General features: G+C 39.5%; 2 protein-coding genes across 7 annotated transcripts in view; one reads left to right on the forward strand and one right to left on the reverse strand.

The window, feature by feature from the left end:
• The window catches only part of LOC127415532 (sestrin-1-like), a 68,957-nt gene extending 62,551 nt beyond the window's left edge, over positions 1–6,406 (reverse strand). The window contains exons 1-2 of the mRNA XM_051654297.1: positions 6,260–6,406; positions 5,273–5,591 (exon numbers count right to left, since the gene is read on the reverse strand). Coding sequence (XP_051510257.1) covers positions 5,273–5,548 — 276 coding nt within the window. The 5' untranslated portion in view covers positions 5,549–5,591; positions 6,260–6,406. The remainder of the gene's footprint in view (positions 1–5,272; positions 5,592–6,259) is intronic.
• A 3,313-nt stretch (positions 6,407–9,719) lies between these two features.
• LOC127415533 (centrosomal protein cep57l1-like) lies at positions 9,720–15,872 on the forward strand. Of its 6 annotated transcripts, none has more exons than XM_051654300.1 (11): positions 9,720–10,205; positions 10,905–11,085; positions 12,314–12,490; positions 12,618–12,739; positions 12,851–12,967; positions 13,099–13,176; positions 13,252–13,347; positions 13,489–13,566; positions 13,658–13,887; positions 14,040–14,184; positions 15,145–15,872. In XM_051654300.1, exons 1-11 carry the CDS (start codon positions 10,185–10,187, stop codon positions 15,382–15,384), a joined length of 1,485 nt encoding a protein of 494 aa, XP_051510260.1. In that variant the 5' UTR covers positions 9,720–10,184; the 3' UTR covers positions 15,385–15,872. The 6 variants fall into 6 exon arrangements, with proteins under 6 accessions (XP_051510260.1, XP_051510259.1, XP_051510261.1 ...); XM_051654299.1 differs by having other exon boundaries at positions 9,721–10,205; positions 13,486–13,566; XM_051654301.1 differs by lacking the exon at positions 13,489–13,566 and having other exon boundaries at positions 9,723–10,205.
• The last annotated feature ends 1,992 nt before the right edge of the window (positions 15,873–17,864 follow it).

The following is a 17,864-nucleotide window of genomic DNA, read 5'->3' on the forward strand; positions in this document are numbered from 1 at the left end:
AGAGTGACCGGAAGTAAACAATTATATGAAAAGGACTTAAATAATGATCCATTTCTCACCCAAAGTGATTGTATCACTTTAGAAGAAATTAATTTAACCACTGGGGTATTATAGATTATATTCATTACTATTGCTTGTGCTTTTTGGAACTTTAAAGTGCTGATCACCATCCAGTTGCACTTGTATGGACCTACAGAGCTGAGATGTTCAACTATTCTTGATATGAGCTATTCATTTCTTTGCTGCTCATTTAGACAAATGGAGTCCCAGCCCTCTAACCTGGTGCCAAGTGCCATGGTAATACCCAGCTTCCATAAACACACTAAAAGCACAAGCACACAACATCCATCCGATCCACATGACCCTCACAAGGTCCACAGCTAATTTAAGACCAGAGGGAAGGAATCATTTTCAAAGTCTGGGTGGGCAACAAATGCACTCCTCTATGGTTTTGTGTAACATTTCTTACTGCGAATCCTCTGTCTCAAATAATGTAGTAAGAACACTTGCTGGGTTTCCATCCAAAATGTTTAGCATTTTTTAAGCGCATTTCTAAAAATTTTACTTAAGAAAATACAAATTGTTGCACTTTTCCATCCACTACGTAATGCGCATTATTATGAGGGAGCCGCCACGTCATGATGGAGCAGCTGAATGACCTCTTCCAGCTTTGGGGACAGTTTTATTTGCAAGATTGGATCAAGTATCTTATTTATTAAGTGCATCCACGAGACACCGCAGAATAAGTGTAATCTCTGATATAATGTTGGCTGAAATTGCTGTGATGCCCACACACCACCAGTCTCCGCATTCCTGGTAGCACCCGCTCTCAAAACTGTTCTGGCAGATTGTGAGGACCCACTTTATCGACCAGCTGCATTAAACACTTCTGAATGGCAAGTGCTATGTTCAAAGAATTGTGTGCCAATGTCGGACCCTTCGGTGGGCTAGTCACATCAAGCTATCGCACACTCATAACACATGCACGAATGGTCAAAACACATCACCGTTTTGCGAATAAACCTTTTCCAACACCTTAATGCACATTTTAGCTAATGTGAAACTCTAGAAAATCCACCTCCTCCTAGAGCATTACATTTTGAGTGAATTTAGAAAGTTTATTTGCATATCAAGCATTTCCATTCAGGATTTCTTATGCATAATTTCAAAATGCGCATGAAAATAGTTGGATGGAAACCCACCTACTGTTCTTGAATACTCGTTTTAGAGGCCTGATGGTTTTCTGGTTCTTATCTAATAAGTTAAGCACAAGGTGTACTGTTAGAGTGGACTGAAAATACCCTTGTAATCATAAAAAAAGAAATAAAGGAACATAAATATCAATATTATATGTTGAATCCTCTTTCTGTATATTATCACCAAAGGGTACTTTTGAATTCCCCATTCACAGAAAACTAGCACCACCTCTGAACAAGAAATGTGACACTATGTTCCATATCGAACAAAATGCGGGCCTTAGGAAATATGGGCATCTTACATAATTTCTAAAACTCCTTCAGACCAGTGGACTGACAATGACCTAGATCTGTCTCTCTATCCACAGTTCTCAGGGCTTATGACTGCAGAAACATGCATTAGTGCTCACACACATAAACACTCTCGCACAACGAACAATGCCCAAGTCACTCAGGTACTTTGCACAACCCAAGGTCAGATCCAGATAGCATGTTTGGCCATAACTTCAAATCAAGTGACAATGAAGATGCTGTGCCTCACCAGTAATCCTTTTTTTCTTCCATTATTGCTTTATGCCTGAATTTGTGCGGTGCTCACTAGATCAAAGGTCAATTAAATTTTTTCTCCACTGTTGTGACCTCATTTGAGTTGTAGCCCACTGAATCCCATAATTCCGGATATCACAGCAGACGGCTTAGCGCTGATACAGTAAGCAGAAAGGGTCAAAATGCCAACACAAAAGAAGGGAGGAACATCCTGTCATCTAACAAACCCAAACAGAATACAAGCATCCAAAAATGACTTTTTGGAAACAACACAAAAAACTGATGTGAAGAACTGACTTTTATTTAAGGATAGTGATCATATGAAGCCATTTATTATCACATATTGTTTGGCTCCTTTTTAAATCATAATGATAACAGAAATCACACAAATGTCCCTGATCAAAAGTTTACATACCCCTGAATGTTTGGCCTTGTTACAGACACACAAGGTGACAAACACAGGTTTAAATGGCAATTAAAGGTTAATTTCCCACACCTGTGGCTTTTTAAATTGCAATTAGTGTCTGTGTATAAATAGCCAATGAGTTTGTTAGCTCTCAAGTTGATGCACTGAGCAGGCTAGATACTGAGCCATGGGGAGCAGAAAAGAACTGTCAAAAGACCTGCGTAACAAGGTAATGGAACTTTATAAAGATGGAAAAGGATATAAAAAGATATCCAAAGCCTTGAAAATGCCAGTCAGTACTGTTCAATCACTTATTAAGAAGTGGAAAATTCGGGGATCTCTTGATACCAAGCCAAGGTCAGGTAGACCAAGAAAGATTTCAGCCACAACTGCCAGAAGAATTGTTTGGGATACAAAGAAAAACCCACAGGTAACCTCAGGAGAAATACAGGCTGCTCTGGAAAAAGACGGTGTGGTTGTTTCAAGGAGCACAATACGATGATACTTGAATAAAAATGAGCTGCATGGTCAAGTTACCAGAAAGAAGCCTTTACTGCGCCAATGCACAAAAAAGCCCAGTTACAATATGCCCGACAACACCTTGACACACATAACAGCTTCTGGCACACTGTAATTTAGAGTGACGAGACCAAAATAGAGCTTTATGGTCACAACCTTAAGCGCTATGTTTGGAGAGGGGTCAACAAGGCCTATAGTGAAAAGAATACCATCCCCACTGTGAAGCATGGTGGTGGCTCACTGATCTTTTGGGGGTGTGTGAGCTCTAAAGGCACGGAGAATCTTGTGAAAACTGATGGCAAGATGAATGCAGCATGTTATCAGAAAATACTGGCAGACAATTTGCATTCTTCTGCACGAAAGCTGCGCATGGGACGCTCTTGGACTTTCCAGCACGACAATGACCGTAAGCACAAGGCCAAGTTGACCCTCCAGTGGTTACATCAGAAAAAGGTTAAGGTTCTGGAGTGGCCATCACAGTCTCCTGACCTTAATATCATCGAGCCACTCTGGGGAGATCTCAAACGTGCGGTTCATGCAGGACGACCAAAGACTTTGCATGACCTGGAGGCATTTTGCCAAGACGAATGGGCAGCTATACCACCTGCAAGAATTTGGGGCCTCATAGACAACTATTACAAAAGACTGCACGCTGTCATTGATGCTAAAGGGGGCAAAACACAGTATTAAGAACTAAGGGTATGCAGACTTTTGAACAGGGGTCATATCATTTTTTTCTTTGTTGCCATGTTTTGTTTTATGATTGTGCCATTCTGTTATAACCTACAGTTGAATAAGAATTCCATAAGAAATAAAAAAAAAAAAAATGTGTTTTGCCTGCTCACTCATGTTTTCTTTAAAAATGGTACATATATTACCAATTCTCCATGGGTATGCAAACTTTTCAACACAATTGTATATACTGTATATATATATATATATATATACATACACACACACACACATTCACTTCAAATTAGAATAATATAGCTCCTAATTGCCTATGCTGCAGTAGGAATTTGCTTGAAGTATTAATTTTTTTTTCTTTAAACCAGAGGCATGTGTGGGCCATTTAAAACAATCCATCATCATACTCTAAAACGATGTGCGTGTATGAGAGAGACTGTGCATGTCTTTGTATATTTTTGGTTCCGGACACAGTGGAGTGAGATTCTGGGTTAATTAATCACACATTAGTGTTAATTACCAAACTTGCTGATCCAGAAAAAATAACAACCAACAAACCAAACTGCAACAAGTATGTGTTAATGTAGCCACATTAAATGCCATTCTTCCTCTCAGACTCTGATAGAGAACCTTCTGGAAAATTATATTATAGACACTTCAGTCAAACACAACATATGCCCAACCTTTAACCATTTAAAAATATTTTACCTATGGAAACAGTGTACATACTGTATATGTATACCCAGTAGGTAATCAGAGGTGACCATCTAGTGATTTAGCAAATAGCAAATGTTTAGGTCTACACAAATCCTTTTTTATGAAATGGACTGACTTTTACACAGACATTGGCCAAATGGCCTTTAATAGACCTTATTCACGCTAGCGCCAACCTTGATTTTTAATGGGAATGACAATGAGGCTGTGAGGGATAGACTTACCATCTCTTCAATAGCACGAATGGTGTAAAGCTGTATACATCTCCTAAATCACATGTGATTTTCCACAACTCATATAGTCTGGAGTTCTTTGTATGCTAAATGTTCTTGGACAGATATTTTATCAATGTTTTGTCCGCGGTATGATCCAAAAAGACTTTAAACTGCAATACAGCCCATTGAAGAGATTAATCTTGTTGTCATTCCCATTAAAAATAAAAGATGGTGCTACCGTGAATAAGGTCTATATACTGGTAAACCATTTTCAGCAGCATCTGTGACCATCTGACCGGCACTAAGGAGAGCCCCTGATCCTCTTTGACCCCCACATTGAGCTCTGTGACACTAAAAGTCTCATACTGTAGGGAAAGACCTAGTCCCCTAATTCCCTTAACCTGGGCAAAGATATTTTAAGCTGTGTCACACATACAATCCCACAAAAACATAAACACATGCTTCTGAAACACAATGAACAAATAATAACTGCTACACTTTATTTAAAAACTACATGCTTGCATAATTATGTTATTATAGTGTAAAACTGAATTTGCATAAATATTTATTCACATAAATATTTTAAGAATAAAACGGTGGTTACGGCTTCTCATCCCAAAATGGTCAGTATTGTGCTGAAAGCAAAGAAATGTATAATCTTCTTTGTGTCTGGAATTGAACTGAATCATAACAGCATGTCTGTAACATACATGAGAGACTGTGTTTAAATGATACTTTTTGTTGCTCAAGCAGCTTTCTTTCTGTGCCAAATTCATGGAGACAAAGAAATTAGTCTCTTCTGGAAAACCTGGAAATAAGAACTACAATTTCTGTAAACCCCCTACATTCTAAAAGAATGGGGCTTGGTCTGCATGTAGTACAATTACAAACAACTTATTATTTTCAAGGGTGTCGTCTTTTTTGTATCATTGTTGTTTAGAACAAATAATCAATAGACTAATCTGCAGCATTACCTCAATAATACCTACCTGAACCCTCTGCAGCAAACATAGGCATTTCTTTCTGACATCTTCATAGGGACATCTTTTGGAAAGCATCAGGACATGAGCCAGGAGAGCGTTGAGATCGCTGGCCAGACTGTCATCTGTGGCCAAGGGAGAGGAGGAGTGTTTGTCCGGTATCGGTCCGATACTCTCAATTTTCTTAATCACCTCCTGGTGAATGATCTCCATTGCAGCGTGTCTGGAGCTCGCATCTCGACTGCCCAGAGCATCCCACCTTCCAGCAGCATCTCTCATATCCATCACTGTATCACTATCACTATTCTTCAACTATACTACTGACAGACTGTGCCAAGCATAAGAAGAAGAAAAAATGTGTGGCAATTAATTATATAGTTAAAAAAGATCCAATCTTCCCTGCTGCAAGCTGGCTTTAGGATTTCTGCAAATCACTCTTAAAGTGTCATTTTCTGCAGATATAAACAGCGATCAGTCTTGCAACTGGCATGGGCATGTCTTCACAAGCATAATGCCTTTAATGTGGATTTATAATGTGTTAAATGCAGCACTAAATAAAAGTTGTTGTGTGTTTTCAGTAGCAGCAGCTTGCAGGCATTTTAAAAGAGGGGTTGGAAAGTTGCCGTGTAACAAGAGGAGGGCTCTGTTTTTTAAACATGACGACTGACACAATTTCAAATCCCTCTATGTGTATTGGAAGACAGTTTTCAATTGCTTTCTATAGTTTACTGATTGACCACAAAGTAAAACTCGTTATATTACCAAAAGAACACTCAGTATGATATTAAATAGTGTACACACTTCAAAATGAATATATGTTAGAAAAAGCCGTTAAATAACGTTTAACGAGTCATGCAAGTTCTGTCAGGCAGCTGATAAATTCAATTATCTCCCAATGGCTGCACTATTAATAAAGCCGCGAACATGTTTAGTAATTAATAAGCGTGAACCACCTTAAAAATAAATGTGCAAAACGTTTCAAATGAAAATACTTACTAAATTCTCATTCTCTCTTGCCGTCCCCGCTGCAGTTGAATGAGACCTTCCTGCGCTCTCGGTCTTCAGTCGAGTTCAGTCCATTGCACAGCGATTTGAGTCAACAATTGATGGACAGGTCCCATAATCCAATAGGATTCCATAGAATAAAAGATGGGCGGAGACATGCGTAAGAAGTACCAATCAACGATTAGAAAGGCGTTCCATTCAGCTAGCTCCTCCCAATGTTACTTTAAAGGGAATTGTAGTTCAAATACGCTTTCACCTTCATATGCTCATGCTGGAGAAAATAAAAAGTTAAACTACAACTTCCAAAATCCACAATGATACTTGGTTAACTGCAGGGGCCCCGCCACCACTTGTTTATCTCAGAAGTCTTATGATTAATACAAAGATTTCACCAGATTTTCAGATATCTTATTCAATGGAAATAATAGAATAATAATGGAAAAATAAAACGGGTGTTACTATGACATTACGCCTCATACTGTTATGCAAATATAAGCAATGCATTCGTTGTGTCTTTCAAAGTTCCTCCACTGTATTGCATTATGAAGGCCCAGCATCCAAAGTAGGCTATAAATAGATTCTGGAAAAGTAGAATAATGACGTTTACATAAAATATAGGCTACAATGTTTAACCTTATCATCTATCTATCTATCTATCTATCTATCTATCTATGCCTGCCCTGTCTGTCTGTCTGTTTATATTTATTTATTTATTTATCTATCAGCATATCTGTCTTGCATTTAGAAGCTAGATCAGAGTCCTGCACGGGTCCTGTTTTGTACCCGACCCGACCCGTTTAAAATGAAGACCGTGATCTGAACCGCACCCACATTAAAATAAATCTACTACATAAGGTTAACAAAAATGTTTTATTTGCTTACGTCACACAAGTAATCAAATTAACATTAGGCACTCTAAGTCGGAGCATTTAAGAAAAATAGACACATAGCCTAATGTTGTGGTGACAATAAACAGAAAAAGATGAGAAAGATGAACATTAGGCCTGTTTGACATTTTAAAAAATAGCCTTGGACACGTGCACCTGTAGAATTTGGGTACGCACAGAAATCTACCTAATACAACCACATACCAGTTCTGGTGACTTTGAAAGAAGCATTTTTGCAACTATTGGCTAAAGCATTTTTCCCAGTAACCGTTCAGAACAAACGTGCTCGTGCTAAAAAAGCCAAACACACCACAACGAACAGAGCAGAACACAGGTGTCTCGAGATGCGTTTTGAATTTGACACGGCTTCTAAAAAAGCAGTGCTCCAGTGAGAGATGCTAAAAACATAGTGAAACATGGTGCAGTTGTCAAAAGACATCCATCTAGTGAATGTTTACATGGAATACGACTGAAAAACAGCACGAGTGGACACAAAAAGACGTTCGGTTTGAAAAGCCCCTTGTTCACATGGTACACTGTAACCGGTCCTGCTCGACCCGCTCCGAACAGGATTCGAACCGGTATCAGCCAGCATGGGAGGCAGGTGCAGTGAGGTTTACACATAGGTCTACCGCACAGCTATCACGTCCCAGCTGGCTCCTGTTACACTCACCCCCCTAAACCTCACTCCCATCCGGGTCACGGCACCACTATAACCGGTCCTGCTTGACCCGCTCCGAACGGGATTTGAACCAGTGTCAGCCATCATGGAGGTGGGTGCGCTAAAGAGGCGGCTAAAGGCTACAGCCCCTAACGTCAGTCGCTAGTGCGACTCTTGTGGCCAGGGGAGTGAGGTTTACACATAGGCCTACCACACAGCTATCACGTTCCAGCTGGCTCCTGTTATACTCACCCCCCTAAACCTCACTCCCATCCGGGTCACGTCACCAATGTAACCGGTCCTGTTCTATCCGCCATGAACGGGATTCGAGCCAGTGTCAGTCGGCATGGGAGGCGGTGCGCTAACAAGGAGGCTAAAGGCTACAGCCCCTAACGTCAGTCGCTAGTGTGCCTCTTGTGGCCAGGGGTTGCAACAGCACTAGCTGAAGTTTCTCATAGTTACCTCTCAAAAAGACAGCCTTTTTTTCAGTTGATTGTAGGTAAATTTCCACTGTTTCCAACGCTGTTTGTTCTGTGTTCATAAATATCCATTTTGCAAGCCTGTTTGGCCAATTCACTGATAAAGCTGCGTTCACACTGCCAGCTACTTTGTCGCAGCATGTCGCCAGTGGCTGGCGGTTAGGTTGCTAGTGGTGTGTATGGAGAGTCTAAACAGCACTGTTTCTTTACAATTAATATTATTATTAAAATATTAGTAAGGTTATTAATATGGTACATTTATTCACTATATCTGATCATTTATATGGTTTCATTTGCTGTCATACATGTAACGCATTTTCAAAACAAATTATTTAATAGTTAATTTTACAGGCTATTTGATGATTTAAACCTACTTGGAATCCTTGCGATCTCAGATACACCTTTCCACACATCATTTTTCTTAAATATGTCCCTTTACGTAGGTAGAGACATATCATATAACACTGGTAAATTGCTAACAGCAAGGATTAGCCTTTCCTCCATCTTTCCGTCACTGCAGGAGCTGAGAGAGAGAAGGATCACATGAGTTCTACCATCTTCTCTCATATTGGCTGTCGCTCCCGAGAGTCACTCTTCATTTGCATAATGTTAAACATTTCTCAACTTTGTTGCGTCGCTGGACACGCCCACATCCGGTCGCCAACGGTCGCCGTCGCTCATGTCGCCGGAAGTCGCCAGCTCTCATTGAAAATGAATGAGATGAGGTCGTTTTGTCGCTGCGTGTCGCTGGCAGTGTGAACGCAGCTAAAGAATCGACACAAAATAATTATTCATTCGCCAACAGCAGTAAGGGACATACTTCATGTTTGATGAAATATTCAGAGTAAAAGTTTCTCAGGTCAGTCAGAGCACTCATGGTACGCACAGTGCGTACGGTGGTACAGATGCAGGCGTCACTTGCCTTGACTATTTGTCCTGCAGTTCGGCTCTTGCCTATTGGCTGTGTCTCATTTGGAAGACTGCGTGCTAGGTAGGACACGTGCTTTGAAGGCTGCAGTATACCGAGCATCCTCCTTTAAATAAGCCTCGTTTAAACAAGACAGCCTTCCTAGGACAAACGGAAATGGAACGTAACATGGTTGCTCAAGCACAAGCACTTTGAGTGACAAGGGAACAAAGTTCCTTTAGAGGGGAATGTATGAGGTAAAATTTAGGAGAGTTATAATGATGTAAAGAGAAAAGAAAACAAATTTTACCTTTAGTCTAATACTTTATTTTAATTATATATTAATATAATAATACATATTATATACTCTGCATCCGTCTACTGAGGTACTTCATCTTGGGAATTAACATTACTTGCGTTTGAACATCATATTTTCGGGCAAATTGGCGTCATTTTTCTAGACATTTCCGTTGAAGCAAAGAATTATGGGTTGTGAGTGCCCACGAAGCATACACCTCATGCATCCTCTGAATTCCCGTGAAAGAAGGTCGCTTTCGAAGGCTGCATTTGGAGTGTCCTACTCACTTTTCTGAAACGAGACGGCCTCGATGACGTATGCGGCCGACAAATGCGACCTGCGGAGGATGCAGCCTTCCAAACGAGACACAGCCATTGATTCCCGACCCGCACCCTTAATTTTTCCATGTTTCATCAAACAATAGCGGTTCACCCGTCGGGACCCGCCCATGTGTAGGTCTCTGAGCTAGATGTACATTGTGTCACACACACAATGGCTAAATGTGTGCCGTGTGTGTGTTCAGGCGGAACCACTGAGGGCGGTAAAAGAAGAGGGAAATGTAAAGAGTGGCTCTCTGAGGCGGCGCTGTTGCTTATAGCTGTTAACATGACACCCACAGCTAATTCATCTGTGCCCTATGAAAAAGTGTTTCATTTGTACATATAACAAAGAAATTTATTCAATATGGATTACTTACGAGATCAGGTACATTTGCTTTATGTTACATCGCCTTGTATAGGTTGTTGTTCTTAGCGATGTTTACATTAATTTGTGTTAGCCGTTAGCCTTAGCTTATTCACAGTTTTGTTTGTCAAAACCATAGATATAGTGAGCGTGAGGAGCCTACGCTAGTTTTGGGTTTTAAACGCACTTATGATATCCAAAAGATGCTGTCTGGGTAGGCTGTCTAATAAAAAAAAGTGATATGTTTACCCAACAATGTGGCTAACTTGTCCTGAACCCGGGTTCAGTACAAGCTCAATCGACAGCATTTGTGGCATAATGCTGTTTATTACCACAAAATTAATTTGTACCAAAAAATAAATAAATAAAAAATATGGGTTACAGTGAGGCATTAAAATTAGAAACTTCACATATGTATATTTGTGCCTTTAAACCCTCAAAAAATTGGCCCCATACACTTTTATTGTAAGCACCTTGCTGTAACCTCGAACAAGTCTATTTTTTGTATTTATTATTATTATTTTTTTGGTAATCAACATTATGCCACAAATACGTCGATTCCACTTAACTTGTATTGGACCCCAAATATTCCTTCAACAGCTATTTTAATAACCATTTTAGATAGGAAAAAAAAATAGATTTAAGTGTTATCACGTTCAGTCGTACTAAGTGGTTGTTTTATGATCTAATGAATAACCCGTAAATCTTTCATCATTGTAGAGTATAAATCAGGACTCTCCGTCCAAACAGAGTTATGTTGGCAATTTTCACATGCCCCCGGAGAAGCTGTCAAGGCCCCTGTACATGAACACAGTGACACATCCAGTGGACAGAAAGAGCTCAAGTGTACAGGAAATCAGTCCACAGCTTTATCGAACAGTACCTGATGCTGGAAGCAGATGTAAGTCCAATTTAATACTTGCTGTTTAACAAGACTTATGGTGAAATATGGAGCAAGACTTCAAATAATGATCCATTTATAATCACAAATGACAGGGTTGCTTTGTCAAACATTAGTCTGAGATCTTATTTCTGCCTGTAGATGTTATACCATGATGATATACCATTAATAAAGCCTGAGAATGGTATACTGTATGTTCTGACTGAAAAAATATTCTCAGGAAACCTGTCAAGTAAATATCCTGGTCTTATTTAACCACAAATCAATACAAAAAATATATGAAACTATATTTTGCATAAAGAAAATTAAGCCTGTATTTAGGACCATTAAAATTAATATTTTAAATAGTTTTCAATTATGATCATTCTAATATGGTCTTTTTTTTCACTATATTACAGTAAAAAGATGATAGACTATATAAATAAAATACAGTTTAAATTATATATTATTTTTTAATGTTGCTGTAATGAGAATATAATTATGACCATTTTTTGTGTTGAGGTAATGAGAATTAAGGGGTAAAATGTGCGTAACTGGCTGCGTCCGAATCCTAAGGGGGCTGCCTTGTTCCCTCTATGAATTTATGACTAATGACTTAACAGACAGCGTTTGCGTACGAAGGTACCTCCGGAAACTAGTTTCGGACAGGCTTCCGAGGTAGCACTACGTCACATCGTTGCTAGAATACCAGCATTCATTCAGTCCAACCGAACCACAAAGGACTATTAATCTAGAACAAAATCAAGAGAGTTTTGGTGATAAGTTCAAGCGCATAATACTACTTTTTCGCTAGAAATCGAATAAAAAGTAGGAGGGAAAACTAAAATTTTTACACAAACTGGCTACCAACTGCCTCTTTGGCTGACATTTTCTTTTTTTCAGATGAACGTATCTCAGTATACAGGATGTGACATGAACATTGGATTCGGGCGTTCTTTCATGCCTTCCTACCTCCGTATACAGTCTCTGAAGGCAGCATTTTCCTGGTTTTGGATGTAGCCATGAAAATAATGTCTTGGTGGAAAAAAAAAAAGAATCTTAATTGACACTAAAAATAGCCTTCACTTTTTTAAATGCAAAATATAATTTCTTATTTGTTTATTTTGATTTTAGACCAAAGTAGGACCAGGACATTATTTTGACATATTTTGTGACAATCACCCATAAATTGTACAGCACTGCTATAAAATGGTCAAACCAGAAAACTACTGGCCCTGTTCTTGAGCAGCAGTGATAGCAGCTCTAAAGACACTGCAGGAGAAGATGCGACGTTTGGAGCTGGAGAGAGTTCAGGCAGAGAAGAACGTCCAACACTTCTCTCAGGCTGCTCAACACAAGGCTGACCTTTCTGCATGGAGAGAACAGAAGAACATCACCAGAGAGAATGACTCCACACAGAGGAAAGGTAACAAAGTGTTGCACTGTCTGTTTTTAATTCATCAGTTGTTGTCTTCAATGTGTATTTGAAATGGTTGGCTTGGTACAGTCTTGAATTGTAGTGTTCCAAGTAGTCTTTGTCTTTTTCTCTTAAGAGCTAGTTTCCAAGCTTCGCTCAGCAGAAACACGCTGCTCTTTGCTGGAAAAACAGCTTGACTATATGAGGAAAATGGTGGAATGTGCAGACACAGACAGAATCACTCAGACAGGGAGACAGGTGACCAGACTTACTGTACCTGTCATCAAATTTCAGTTATTTGAATTCTTAATGATTATCAAAATTAGTTGATGTTAGTGTTCTTTATCTTTCTCTCTGTTCTGCCATTAGGAGACTATGTGTAAGGAGAGCACACATACAGACATACAAATACAGGCCCAGCTTAACAAATTGGAAAAACTGGAAAAAGAGTATCTGAAACTCACCAGTACACAGTCTATCGCTGAGGTATACACACATAGCATGTATATGCACTAATATAGTTTGGCGGAAAAAATGCCACATTTACCAACTTTGAGAGTGTAATTGATTTTATTTTAATCTGTTATGTTGATTCTGATGTTGTGTGTTGCCTAAAGAGGAAGATTGAGCTCTTAGAACAGAAACTCTTAGAGGAGGAGCATGAACGCAAGCTTGTGCAGGAGAAAGCAGAGGAGGTAAAAACCATGCAAACACATTCTCCCTTTCCTTTGAAAAGCAGTTTTTAACGAGGAATGCATTATACTCTTCAGTTACAGAGAGAGCTTGAGAACAATCTCTTCTCCCTTTCTGCAACTACTCAACCCAAAGGCAAGAAGAAAAAGAAGAAAGACAAGGCCTCTTGCAAGGTAAATATCATGGTCCATAATAGTGTACTGTGAGCACTAGGTGGCAGTGTATTTACAGAAAAGAATACAGCAGACGTATTCTACTGTAGTGAGTGTAATTAATGGTAGAGTTTATTCTATCATATAATGTGACATCAGAAGTCCCCCTCAGTGAAGATGGAGGTACCCCCCCCTCAGTATCCCCCTAAGGCTAAATGCCTACCGTTTGTGGCTGGAACAGTGAGTATGACCGCACCATGACACAAAATAACTTCATGATTTACAGTTGTAGTCATATATCTTTTTAATTTTCTCCCTCTCTCTCACTCAGTCGACCAGTCCTAGCCACTCGGTCAATGTCAATGTCCAAAGTGTGTTACATATAATGAAACACAGGAACCCAAGGCTTTGTGAGAGAGTTAGTGCTCTACAGAAGTTGGGTTCTGAGAACCATCAGGCCCAACACAGACCCCCATCCTCCCTCAGCAAAGCAGCCTCTGCTCTGGGTAGCATCTCTGAAATTCTGCTCGCCCTTCAGGATGAACTGGGACAGATGAGCTTGTGAGTAACCATCCTGACCGTGAACAGATCAGTTGTTTGGCTGTGTAATGGTTTAAGAGATGGATGGAGTAGAATGGGTGATGATGTAAGCATCTAATTTTGCAATGGTTCTTTCATGTTGCTTCATGGGACTATGTGTGTTTGTGTGACAGTGAACACCAGGAGCTGGTCAGGCAGATTGATGAGACCGCTAAACGAGAGCTCAGGGAGGATCTGGAACGAGAGCTGGACTCTCTGGTCAAAAAAATGGAAGATAAAGTTGCACAGATCTCCAAACTGCGCAAACACCAGCAAACAGTGAGTGTTTGTGTCTGTGTATGCATCAAGCTTCTCTGACCCTGATTACACCTGGTATTAACATCCATTTTGGGTAATTAAATCACAAGTGGTAACCAGTTAAAATAAACAGGATCCAAAACGTTTTGTGGTCAGATCACACAAACCACATTTGGATTTAATTTGTAAAAGTAAATCCATCTCTGTTTGTCCTGGAAAACATCGAAAGACCGCCTACTAGGGATGGGAATCATAAGGAATTAAACGATTCCTCTTAACGATTCCATTAACGATTCTTTTTGTACTTTTGATTAATATTATTAGAATTTTATTTTTTATTGGATTTACTGCCCTCAGCAGCCTGTTGCCAAATAATGAGATGATTTCATATTTTAACAGACTAGATTTTTGCAAAAGGCGTGTTAACACAGACTTATCTACTAATACCACAAATTACAACAAAACTCTTTAACTACACATTGTGTATCTTTAACTGTACATTGTCATATCAACAACCATACAGTAATAATTCTGATAAGTCTCACAATCCTTAAGTACATGTAACACAGTAACAGTTATTGGTTCATTTAGAGTCGGACATGACGAAATAAATGATTGGCAGTTCAGTATGTTTTTCATATACTTGATTCGTTGCATGGTATGTTTTGCTGTGTAGATTCAAAAGAACCAATTGATAAGAATCATTTGTTTAGGAATCAGGCAACACTGGTCGCTCTGTATGTTTTATGGTGTAGATTCAAAAGAACCAACTCATAAGAGTCCTTCTTTCGGGAATCGAATCGAAACGACTGGAAATCTAACCACAAGTGGTCACAGGAGATACATTTGAGAAGCACATTACTACCAGGTGTAGACGGCTACCTGTCTCGCCTGACAACTTTTGATTGGATCATGTGAGACAGATGTTAATACCAGATGTAAATAGGGTCTCTAAGTGTTTGTGTATTTTTTTTCCTGTAGGTTCAGATACTCTCCCAGCCATCCTCCAGCCCCAAACAGAAGCTACTTAGGACAGCCAGTGTAGAAGGTAATACTAGTGCACAAACTGGGGTACAAGCCTTGCCACCATCCCCAGTTAAAGCCTCACCCAACAAGTCACAGAAACAAACCAGAGCCAACCAGGAACACCTGAGGTTTCTCAGAGAGAGACAGAGACTATGCTCCAGCCTCCGCAGAAAGGACATCACCTGGGAAACATAGTGTGGTTTTATTGTCCTGAAACACCAATTCTGGTTTTTAAAGAAGAGTCAGAGCTTAAAGCAACAGGAAACAGAATGACACCTAATTGCCCTTGAAAGAAGATCAGATAGCAGTGCATTAATCTGCATCTAATTGTGGGATTGTTGTAAGTCCACACAAGATTTGTGCTCAACTCAACTTTAAATTACTGTAATGAGATTTTTATTTCTGTTCTGGATATTTTGCTGTTTTAATATGTAAATAAAATTTTAAGTACAGAGTAGCATGACCCAATGAGCAATTTATGGTTATCAAGTCATCATGTGGCTTATCTTTTAATGTTTAAGACTTGCATCATTACTGTTACAGTAATTGTTTGAAATCCACTCCCTGCATTTGAAGATCTAGAATTAGCAGTAAGAACATGCAGAAACTTTAGCATATGGATTAATACATATAAGAAACAATAAGTGACTTTGTAAAATGATATATATATATATATATATATATATATATATATAAAAAAAAGTGTGTGTCAGTCCAGCTGTTCTTTCTGTGCACTTGAACAGTTGAATGTGCTAAGGCAGCTTTTGGAAAGCCGCACATGCCACATAACCTCTTATAGGGATAGTTACCCAAAAATGAAAATTCTGTCATCAGTCATTTCCTCATCCTGACATTTCTGGAACACACAAACGATGTTTGGCAGTATGCTAGTCTCAGTCACCATTCACTTTCATCTTTTTTTTTTTTTTTTCATGTATTAAAAGTGATTGGTGAATCAACTAAAAACCTCAACTTAATTTCCATGGTAGAAAGCTTAGAACAACACGAGGATGACTAAATGATGACAATTGTAATTTTTGGGTAACTGTCCCTTTAACACCAAATGCATCTACTGGCAAACTAGCCTAAATATTATTCTGGTCCTAGTCATCTAATTGGTACACAGCCATCCTTAAACTGCCCTAAAAATATTTATTTCATCTGATAAGAGTAAGAGGGGTGTGCCAAGAAAGAAAGACAATGAGTATTCTTGCAGCATCAGCTTTTGTGGTTTCTTGATAGATTTACGAACATCTGACACAAGGTTTCCTCCGCTGTTTCCACAACAAAATGATCCTTTTCTCTGGCACTGATTTTGTTCCAACCACAAATAGTGACAGTCAGTAGAGCAGAGGTTTAAACCTACTACCACTAATATAAAATATATACAGGTGCATCTCAATAAATTAGAATGTCGTGGAAAAGTTCATTTATTTCAGTAATTCAACTCAAATTGTGAAACTTGTGTATTAAATAAATTCAGTGCACACAGACTAAAGTAGTTTAAGTCTTTGGTTCTTTTAATTGTGATGATTTTGGCTCACATTTAACAAAAACCCACCAATTCACTATCTCAAAAAATTAGAATATGGTGACATGCCAATCAGCTAATCAACTCAAAACACCTGCAAAGGTTTCCTGAGCCTTCAAAATGGTCTCTCAGTTTGGTTCACTAGGCTACACAATCGTGGGGAAGACTGCTGATCTGACAGTTGTCAAGAAGACAATCATTGACACCCTTCACAAGGAGGGAAAGCCACAAACATTCATTGCCAAAGAAGCTGGCTGTTCACAGAGTGCTGTATCCAAGCATGTTAATAAAAAGTTGAATGGAAGGAAAAAGTGTGGAAGAAAAAGATGCACAACCAACCGAGAGAACCACAGCCTTATGAGGATTGTCAAGCAAAATCGATTCAAGAATTTGGCTGAACTTCACAAGGAATGGACTGAGGCTGGGGTCAAGGCATCAAGAGCCACCAGACACAGACGTGTCAAGGAATTTGGCTACAGTTGTCGTATTCCTCTTGTTAAGCCACTCCTGAACCACAGACAACGTCAGAGGCGTCTTACCTGGGCTAAGGAGAAGAAGAACTGGACTGTTGCCCAGTGGTCCAAAGTCCTCTTTTCAGATGAGAGCAAGTTTTGTATTTCATTTGGAAACCAAGGTCCTAGAGTCTGGAGGAAGGGTGGAGAAGCTCATAGCCCAAGTTGCTTGAAGTCCAGTGTTAAGTTTCCACAGTCTGTGATGATTTGGGTTGCAATGTCATCTGCTGGTGTTGGTCCATTGTATTTTTTGAAAACCAAAGTCACTTCACCCGTTTACCAAGAAATTTTGGAGCACTTCATGCTTCCTTCAGCTGACCAGCTTTTTAAAGATGCTGATTTCATTTTCCAGCAGGATTTGGCTCCTGCCCACACTGCCAAAAGCACCAAAAGTTGGTTAAATGACCATGGTGTTGGTGTGCTTGACTGGCCAGCAAACTCACCAGACCTGAACCCCATAGAGAATCTATGGGGTATTGTCAAGAGGAAAATGAGAAACAAGAGACCAAAAAATGCAGATGAGCTGAAGGCCACTGTCAAAGAAACCTGGGCTTCCATACCACCTCAGCAGTGCCACAAACTGATCACCTCCATGCCACGCCGAATTGAGGCAATAATTAAAGCAAAAGGAG

Source organism: Myxocyprinus asiaticus, chromosome 25 (genome assembly GCF_019703515.2).
Source record: "Myxocyprinus asiaticus isolate MX2 ecotype Aquarium Trade chromosome 25, UBuf_Myxa_2, whole genome shotgun sequence".
NCBI lineage: Eukaryota > Metazoa > Chordata > Actinopteri > Cypriniformes > Catostomidae > Myxocyprinus > Myxocyprinus asiaticus.